Source organism: Thunnus maccoyii, chromosome 18 (genome assembly GCF_910596095.1).
Source record: "Thunnus maccoyii chromosome 18, fThuMac1.1, whole genome shotgun sequence".
NCBI classification, from domain to species: Eukaryota; Metazoa; Chordata; class Actinopteri; order Scombriformes; family Scombridae; genus Thunnus; species Thunnus maccoyii.
Window position 1 is genome coordinate 4,174,551 of NC_056550.1, and position 10,575 is coordinate 4,185,125.

The 10,575-nt window shown below is 35.3% G+C and overlaps 1 protein-coding gene across 1 annotated transcript; it reads left to right on the plus strand.

Moving 5' to 3' along the window:
* The first annotated feature begins 4,717 nt into the window (after positions 1 to 4,717).
* Positions 4,718 to 5,633, plus strand: LOC121883854 (DELTA-sagatoxin-Srs1a-like). Its single transcript, XM_042392313.1, has 2 exons — positions 4,718 to 4,839; positions 4,934 to 5,633. The coding sequence occupies exons 1-2, from the start codon at positions 4,718 to 4,720 to the stop codon at positions 5,361 to 5,363; spliced, it is 552 nt and encodes a 183-aa protein (XP_042248247.1). The 3' UTR covers positions 5,364 to 5,633.
* Positions 5,634 to 10,575: the final 4,942 nt, after the last annotated feature.

Genomic DNA, 10,575 nt, shown 5'->3' on the forward strand with positions numbered 1-10,575 from the left:
TATATTCAGAATTGACATTTTGCAACTTCCCAGATACGTTTATTAACAACGTTTCCTCATTATGTTGATAAAAAAACATTATCTGGGTGGCATTGTGTTTCCTCCATGACATTTTTGCTGGAAGATTGGAAAGTTGCTATATAAATACAGTCCATTTACCATTTACAATTACAGTCAGCCAACACATCAGGCGAATGATTCCAGGTAATATGACACTTGGTAAAGTATATTTGTATTTTTGAGGGTGATAGGTAAAACTTACACCAGTTACTTTTGCTATAGTGGTTTTACAAATTTAGGACCTGAAACCCTCAGTGAACTGATCACTAAAGCTGTTTCTATGTTGTATTTAGAGTGAGCTACAAGGAGCCACGGTGTGTTTGTCTACCGTCATCTGATCATATCTGATCATCTGTGCTCAACAGATTCCTTCATCTGCCACAGTGAGAGACACCAGTATCTAACCCTTTTGGTAAGAATGTTGTTCTGACACAGAACGCCACAGAAAAGTTAGTTACGTTTTACAGAAGTGACAACATCAATCTGTTAATGAGAAACCTGTCTAGTTAACATGGCAAATAATTCAGTATTGGTTAATATTGGTTGACATTTAATTTAATAAACTACAAAATCACCTGATTATTACATGATTTTAAGCTCAGCCAACGTTTGGTGTGCTGTCACTACTTGCACACAGTGTAATATAAGACAGATTTGAACACTGTCTTGTTAATTTTTTGCAACTTTGATGAAGTAGTAAAAACTTTTGAAAACAATCCACCTTTTTTTAAGTGCTAATTTTGTTTGATATTCTTATTTGTGAGACAAGTTTTGCAGAATGTGGCATTGACTGCAGCCTACATTTGTATATCCTGCAAAACCAGAGCTTGTAGCAGGTTGACATGGACAGCCAACGATTCGATATAGACATGTGGAAGGCATCAGCCTTGATTCTGCTATGATGTAGATTACTACATGGAACATGAAATGCAAATGGTATCTTTAGCATTCAAAGCTGAAATCTGTCACTTTTTTAAGTTTATCATAATCTATACATCTACATATTCCTAAACCTAACCCTAAACTTGTTCACCATTCATCCATCTACCCCACACTATATATATATAGATGTATATATATATATATATATATATATATATATATATATATATATATATATATATATATATATATATATATATATATATATATATATATATATATATATATATATATATACATTTGTATATCCTGCAAAACAGGATATATATATATATATATATATATATATATATATATATATATATATATATATATATATGTGTGTGTGTGTGTGTATATATATATATATATATATATATATATATGTGTGTGTGTGTGTGTGTGTGTATAAATATATATATACACAGATGTGGCTGAAATTATTGTATTTTAATAAAATAATGAACCATTTGCCCTGAACAGTGTTAAGTTAAAAGATATTTTATCATCAGTGCATGTCTATGTTTGGTTTGCAGGGGAACAAAAAAAAAAGTTGTTAAAACAACTGAATTCATGCTTATTCCACAAAGACATTCTAAAATAGCCTAGACAAAATTATCGGTAGCCTTTAGAAGTTGTAAGAAATAATTGATTTGTAGTGATACTTTAAGCAGACTATTGTGTTTTAATTAGTATCACAGGTGTTTTCAATCTTATAATCACTCACGCAGCCAGGAGAAAATTACTCACTCTGCTGTTTTGTGGCACACACTAAACATGGAAAACAGAAGAAAAACTAGAGAGTGGTCTGAAGACATTAGCAAAAAGGTAATAGCCAAGCATGGTCAACGTAAAGGTTACAAGACCATCTCCAAAGAGCTTGACGTTCCTGTGACCGCTATTGCAATATTATTAAGAATTTTAAGGTTGATGGAACTGTTGCCAATATCTCTGGATGTGGTTGCAAGAGGAAAATTGGCCCGAGATTGAAGAGAAGGATTGCTCGAATGGTTGAGAAAGAACCAAGAAAAACTTCAACACAGATCCAAGCTGATCTTCAAGTTCAAGGTGCAATAGTTTCAAGTTGCACCATCTGTCACTGTATGAATGTAAATGGGCTCCATGGTAGAAGACCCAGGAAGACCCCACTTCTAGTAGGGAGACACAAAAGAGCAAGACTGGACTTTGCCAAATTGCATGTTGACAAGCCACAGTCCTTCTGGGAGAATGTGCTTTGGACAGATGAAACAAAATTAAAGCCTTTTGGTAAATCACACCAACCCTATGTTTCCAGAAGAAAAACTGAACATTGAACTCAAACCCACTGTGCTGACTACGCCGGCAGACACGCTCTGTTTTAAAATGGTATAATTTGGAACAGCATTTTTTTAAAAAAAAATCATGCAAGCTTCAGTGACAAATTTCCACCTGGCTGCAACCTGAGGAAGAGTAAGAGCTCACTACTCTTATTAAATACCATGGAATCATTGCACTTAATTTTTAGCTGCGTCATTGTACAAAGAGCAACACAGGATAACACTGTAATGGCAGAAGGGACGGGTAATGGAAATGAAGGGAGGGGCGTCTTGTTTCTGTTTGCTGCTATTCACTGGTACAACCTTGAGTGTGTGGATGCAGGTAAAGAGGGGGTTGGTTCTGGGATGCTTTTTCTTTGGTAAGACAGGTCAAGGGACATTATCATGAAAAACCTCTCATAACAGAGTGATAGTGGAACTAGATACACAATCTAGTACCAACTATCTAGTTCCACTAGATAAACACTGGTTGGACAACTGAGTGGGCCATGGCATTCAGAAGAAGCTGCCCATCAAGCCTAGATAAGCCTAAGCAGATCTAATGTAGATATCAGGTCAAGCTGCTGAGCATCGGCTCCAGCAACCATAGCCAATTTACTTAGATACTAGATACTAGATACACTATATCTGCCAAATATATATAGTCCTCATTCTAAAAACCTTTTCTCTTGTAACATGTAAAAAGTGGAAATTCAAAAATAGAAACAAGCATATAAGCTAAGCAGACAGATTAGAGTTACAATATGTTAAAAGAATTAATAGTCTGATTTTACATTGTTATCATACTTATGATTAGGTTTTACTAGCTCGAGGCTATACTACAATACAAGAACTATGCTTCGTCTTTTGCATGAATCATCAACTGGTGACGATACTACTTTTTTGTCAGGGAGATGTTTTTTTAGTACAATATCATGTCCATCAAGTGCATATTTCAGACCCTTTTACAAGAATCTCATTTTAAAGGAGTCAGCTGGAAACATTAATAAACAGTAATAAGGTGGAGACAGCATTTTCAACCAACTCATAGAGCTAACATTAGCTTAAGTAGCTACATAGTTTCAGCTGATAAGTGGCTAAATGTCATTTCAGCTGGTAAAACTGATGAGTGTTGACTAGAAATGAAAAGCCTGCTTTTTTCAGCTGAAATCAAGGATCCATTGTTTCAAAAATGACTACGAATTTTGAGTGGTAACTGCATATGTGCTGTGCGAGAACCATATCAGCTAAGCATTCTATTCTGAGCACTTTATTCTGGATTTCAGAGCTTGTGTACTTTTCATTCAGTAATTTCTTATAAAGTAGTTTTAAAAATTACACTTGTAAGAATCAGCAGTATCTCCATGACTCATCTGTGCTGTTTTCAGTGGCAGTCAATAGGAGAACATTTGCAATTGATTTTATACATTTGAAATTGTCTTCTACCCTGTTTTTATGGTTTAAGATCATCAGATCTAATATTCATGAGTTACTGTTGATGGCTCTGACAGGGCTTTCTGATATTGTATGAAATCAGTATCTAACTGACTGTAATGTAAGGCACTTTCAGTTGCACCTAGCAGGGAAAAATGCCTATAGGTATAACAAAATGTTGTGTCCTTGCTTTCAGAGTAGTCTAGCCCTGAATTGTCTGAGCTACCATGAGTTAAAATACTAAGTGAAGATGGTGAACATATAATTACATCTGCTAAACAACATCATGTTAACATGTCATTGGGAGCATGTTGACGTTAGGATTTAGTTCAAAACACTGGTAAAACTTCACAGGGCTGCTAGCATGGCTGTAGCTAGACTTGTTACAGTCTTGTTATAGTTTGTCACAATGAGTGACCTGTAGTCATTTGATTCAGTGTTAATCAACAAGTCAGGAAGAAAATTGTACGTCAATTACATGATGATTCATCAATTTAGTATCTTACAGTCTGTTCTCTAGTAACTCATTATCTACTATATACAGTACAGTCCTCAATTTTTTTTTCAATTATTGATTCATCAATTATCAGGTCATTACTGATTAAATCCTCACTCATTCCATTCCAAGTTTAGTGTATTTATGAATGTCATTAATTTTATTCAGAAAATGTGTTCTACAACTTGAACCACTATCTGTGGTGTCAAAGTTATTTGTTCGTAAAGGTGAACCACCAACTCCAACCTCCACTTTAAGAGTTTGGGGATGATATAACTAAATCAAACTATGTCTTCTGTTGCTGCTTAGAGAGGGCATCCATTATCCAAACAACCGCAAGAGGTTATTTTTCAGTAAAAAAGTGATCATACTGTAGCATTTTAACCGTGTGAAGAAATGAGCAATGCTGTTGTTTTTCTGCTTGATGTAACACTTTCTGTTGATCTGTTAAAACAAAACTTAAGGGATCTACTCTGTGTCTTTGAACTGATCTTCTTCTAGCACAGACATTATGGCTGAATATCTTGACACGGCAGTAACGGTCGGTGATGCAATTGCTGGACTTGCTCCCACACATCGCCAGTGCACCATTGAGATTAAGAATGAATGCAAATTCAGCCTTTGTAATCCCAGGTATTTTGCACATTTTTTCACACATCTATCTTAAGATAAATAGTCAACAAATATCTTCAATTCATAAGGACTGTTCTGCTGTTCCTATAACTAGGACACACATTGAGCGTGGAAGCTGTGTCATACCTCTGCCACCTTTCATTGCCTTTTCCGAATGTGGCAAAGCGCAGTTCATCAAGACTGCTCACACAGCATGTGGATCTGTTGGCGTCTTCACTTATGATCTCCTGGAGAAGGATACAGACCAGCTCACTGAGAAAATAGCTGTCATGTTCTCTGTGCCCTATGACTTCAATATGTACTCAAACTGGTACGCAGTGGGAATCTTTGAAAAGAGCAAAGAGTGTGATCATGATCTTTATTATGACATGTATTATAACACCAACCAATCATTTGTCAGAGGTGAAGCGAAGGGCCCATCTCTCAGTCATAAGGGTAATCGTGTTAAAATCATGGCAACAATGTCAGACTCCTACCAACCTATCATTAAGGTGCAAGTCATGGACTCAGTGACTAAATCGTAAAATGTCAATCAATTACAAACCAGATAAACCAGAACTGGCCCACATCCAGAATACACATACTTAAGAGCACCGCATCTTTACAAACAAAGGCCCACATTTGATTTGGGATATACGGGCCATATTTGCTATTTTACATGTGGGCCATTTCAGGCTCACATCCATTTTGTCCGGGCCAGAAGAAGTCTAGCAGTGCCGCATCATTGCCCACTTCTGTATACTGTCTGGGTATAGACATACAGTATGTAAACTGTACTATTTGCAATGTTTTTAATATGTGTGTCATGTATGAACATGTATGTAACTTGATTTGGACACTGTGAGAGACAGGCATCGAGGTTCAGCTGTTTAACTTTTTAAAAATAAAGGTTTTCAAAACTATTGTCACTGCGAAAATTTCTACCTTGTATGCACAATTTATGTGTCAAAATGAAGATCAAAGACATACTTGAGCTTCAAAGTGAAGTAAGGCAACCACTTCATTTACATCAATGTTATTGAACATATTTCATAAAAACATGTTCAAAAGAGTCGGTTAGCGCTTGTTCAAGTGGTGTTGTTTTCCATTAAAAACACAAAATGAGTCAGCACTTTTCTCCCACTGGAGCATTTAGTAGTCATAAGAAATTTCAGCGTTTTTCAGCACTTGCTTCCTCATTGACCTTCAACTTCTTTCACTTCTTTCAAATCACCCATCCATTCAACTGCTTTAATTACTTACACTTCAACTGCCATTTCAACAGCCTCCAAAGATTTAACTGTTATTTTGATGAATGCTGTCATCTCTTTTACTTCACTTTTACTTCACTTCACAAATTTAAACATCATGTCTTCTTCAACTGACAGATCAACTACTTTCAAAGTTTTCACCTGTTACATTTGAACTGCAATTTCAAATGTTACTCTCAAACTGACAGTTCAGCTGCTCTCAACAATTACACCTCAACTGACATTTTATATGCTTCCAGTGCCTACATGTCAACTAAAACATTAACTATTTTTTACTCTCAAGCTGAAATGTCAACTCATTTCTGCTCTTACACTTCAGCTGTCAGTGTTGACTGAAACATCGGCATCTTACAATGCACATGCTTCATTTTCAATAGAAATTTCAACTGCATTTAGCACTTACACTTCAACTGACAATTCAACTATTTTGAGTGTCTACTCATCAGCTGAAACTTGAAGCATCAGACACTTCAACTGACATGTCTAATGCTGTCACTGCTTACATACCAACTGACACTTCAACCATTTACAGTGCACACACTTCAACTATCTTTGGTACTTCATTGTTTACAGTGCAACGGACAATTCACCTGCTGTCAGCTCTTACTCCTCAATAGTTAGTTCAACTACTTTCAGTGTTTCCATACAAAATGACAATTCAACTGCATACAATAACAGGACTTAAACTTGAAACTAAAATCTTAAACGTCAACAGACGTTTGAGCCCTTTCAGTGCTCCAACGCTTCAACTGCTTTGAACACTTCAATGGCATTTCCCATACATCTCACATGCAAACATTTAATATTCCCAGGCATTTTAATCTGTTCACAGTGTTTGCACATGCAATTTTTTTAGCAGTGAGCACACTTAAATATTCATGCTTTTTATAGTTTACATACAGTTATGGCCATATATCAAATTTTGTATGACAGAAGTTAAATTGATAAACATCTGCTTACCTAACTCCTGGTAAAGCATCTAGAAACAATGTCTGAGTATTCATTTATATGGAAAAAGGTGGAAAGAGGAAAAATAGAGATTCAATAACATAGAAACAGAAAGACAAAAATTAGTGTGTAGAAAAAACAAATACTATACTAAGGCATAGTTTTGTTATTATTATTCTTTATATTTGGCTTTTAATCAAGAATCATAAAGTGTTAATAAGTGGTGGGTAGTTCGGGGGGCCCGGGAATGTGGAGTATATCTACCAAAGAATTGGACCAGCTCTGTCTGTTTAAAAAGTTTGAAATCTGAGGTAACTGAGGAGTGACTGATACTGACTAGCAGTATTTGTGAATCTCTGTAAGTAAAATTTCAGTAAGTAAACTAAACTAAGTAAACTATTACTGACTGCAATTTTAAGTAAACTAGTCATTAATGAAAAGAGATGAAAAGAGATTACACTATTTATCAATTTATCCAATTCTACTTTTTTATGAGAAATATTTCAAGCAGATTTCTTTATTGTGTAGGTGTTTGTTCATTCATTCATTCATTGTCATTAAAATCAAGAATGTGTGAATTGAAAGTAATGAAAAATAGACGTGTGTGTGCATGGATTGAAAGGAATAGGTGATGACAGTTGTGTAAACTGATATTCATTTTGTTTGGAGGGAGACTTTCTGCAGAAACAGGTTCTGTCCACCATCAGCTATATAAGTAGGGCACTTTCATGCCTGACAGCCAGAGCTTCCAGTCATCCCTCAGAGGTGTTCATCCCAGGTAAGAACAGCCAGGTAGGTCCACATACTGCATATTGCTGTATGATTTTAAATATTTCAGATTTCTGAACATGCAACCCTGGCTCACTGGAAGATCTCGAGGATAAATTAAGATATTACAGTGAACTCCATTTAAAACATTGTTTTGTTTGTTTAAATATTATAGATAAACAAATACCTGTGCATATTATGTGTAGTGCTGGGTAACCATGGTAATGATGAAAGTAGAATCCCCCACTACCTTTTTTCATGAGATGTCCAAAAACACAAACACAATGTTTGTCAGAGGCAGTGCAAAGGGCCCCGATCTCACCCATAACAATGACACTGTTACCATCATGGCCACAATGTCTGACTACTACACACCTTACATGCCTAGCTTCACTGCTGTTTCTCCTTAGCACCATAAACATACAGTAGATATGTTTCTTGTCTTATATTGTCTTGTTGTCTCTGTATTGTTGCAACTAAAACTAAAACTGTGTTGCTGAAACTTCACACAACTTCAGTGTGAATCACTGATATAACCTTTCATGCTGTGAGTCCTTAGCTGGCTTTTCTGAAAATATGCATACATGTTCTGGTTCAGTACGAGACTCTGAACATTAGTTCTGTGTAAAATTTAAAATTCTTGATACACCTACAAAACCAGCCTGTTTATGTGTTTGTGAGCACACTTGCTGTTGGGTGAACTTGAACTATAAGAAGTGTAAAGTAATTATGGGTCAGTATCAATAAAAATAAAATAAATAAATATTCTATAAGTAATAAATGGCACATAATGTTCAGGTATCTATCTCCATCATTAATTAATAATAACAATATTGTGATTGATAAATACTGCAAAGTTTCAATTTAAATATAATGTGTATTAACATCACCACAGTTTCTATTAAATGTAATAGATCATTTGTAGAAGATAAAAATATTTGTGTGGGGGAATTTTACCAGAGTAAGTTTGACAAGGCTATGACAGATATGAACATAATAAAACTGTGGTCACCATAAGTCATATGTTTCCAAAATGTGTAACACATGACTCCAGATTGTAAGAGCTTCGTAAACTATTTGTTTTATATAACATTATATCTGAAATGTGTGAATAATTTCACCATTTTTGGATGATTTTTGATTTTGGAGGACCAGATCAGTTTTCACAATACCATCTGTTTAATCTGAGAGTCTAAGGGAATTCTTCCCCATAATAATTTCCTAGTGCAGAAGTGAGTCAATATCACATTTTACAAATGATTTATATTGACTGGTATATCAAAGTCTAATTTCCCTGGTGAAGTATTGCAAACAGCAGCTAGTGCAAATTTGCATAACATCCAGTCATTAGCAATCTCGGTGAAACCAGGGAAAGTGGCCTCTCCCTGTGGTTGGCAGGCATTGATAATGATAAAGAAATAACAAAACAATAATAATGAAATTCTCAGTGCTGCATTTATCTTCTGCTACCTTAGTTTCCTGATCATTTAAAAAGGATTGCCTATATAACTGTAAGCTAGTTTTCTGAAATAGATTATATAAAATCACAAGGCATAATAAGAAAAACTACACAAATTGCACAGCTAAGATAAAAAATTACAGTAATTTAAGTTTTTAAGAAAATCTATGATTGTGTAATCACATAGGAAATTAAAGAGGTTTATAAGAAGCTGTTAACTGACGGATGAAGAACAAACAACAGTAGCTTTCTGTGTAATCTGTTCAAGGATGTAATTATGCTTCATTGTTATATCTTGCCTCTCCTGTTTCTTGTAAGGCCACCCCTGCGCTTTAGCTCTGTGCCAGCTTTGCTGTAAGCTGAGGTGTTGCTGTATACACTGCATGTGCATGCTATTGCTAGTTGTGGATGGTATGTGGTCAGTTCAAATAGTGGAGGAGATTCATGCAGTTGGTGGAATTCCAAATGAAACAAAGAATACAAATAAATAAATGAGCACTATTATTGGATCAAGTTCGAATCTCCAGACCGCTTCATGTTCTAGGTGCCAAAAAATTTAGAGCGTGTGGCATTTTGCAGATAACAATGTAAGTGAAAGAGAAACAGTAAAGGTTTCAGGAAGTCTGTCAATGATTGTTTCTGTATCTTATCTCTAAAAGAGTCAGCTCAACCAAATTACAATTCTAATATACAGTTTAATAGGTTTTCCCATTTGCCCCAAGTGGTATTTAGCCATGCAGATAATAAATATATCATCTGTATTGGTGGTGCTGTGGCAATGTGTATAGGTATAGGGATGTATCTATACATTTGTGAGTTATAAAAACATATTATCTCTTAATAAACAGTGTCAAATTAATAAAAAAGAAAATGTAATGTGGATCACAGGTTAATGACTTTTCACTGGTTGTATCATTGCAGCAACACAGTAGAGACAGTGCCAATATTTTATACAATGTTACTGTTTTTCTTGCGTATGTTCATGTTAGGATTCAACAGATTCAACAGTACATGAATGCACAGGTCAGAAAAAAACTTAAAATACCATGTCTGGACTGGATTGTTAAAGTTTATCCTTCACCTTGTGAAGTGGAAAAAACACTTACTAGCTAACTACTGTATGAGAAAACAATGTCTTTCGCTGATGGAGATGAGGTGCTGTTGAAAGTGCTGCAAAAGCTTGTAAGTACACTTTGAGTTAAGATTATTTTGTCAAACCATGTATGGCCTGTTTGCTAACAGACAAAGATTGTAAGTCTGAGGTCTGGTGGTAACTCTAATTGTAAGAAATGAAGACTAAACACATACTCT

Coding starts and splice junctions, on each gene's coding strand:
- LOC121883854 (XM_042392313.1), top strand. CDS start 4,718: ATGGCTGAATATCTTGACACGGCAGTAACGGTCGGTGATGCAATTGCT. Junction 4,840..4,933: donor TTCAGCCTTTGTAATCCCAG/GTATTTTGCACA, acceptor TCCTATAACTAG/GACACACATTGAGCGTGGAA.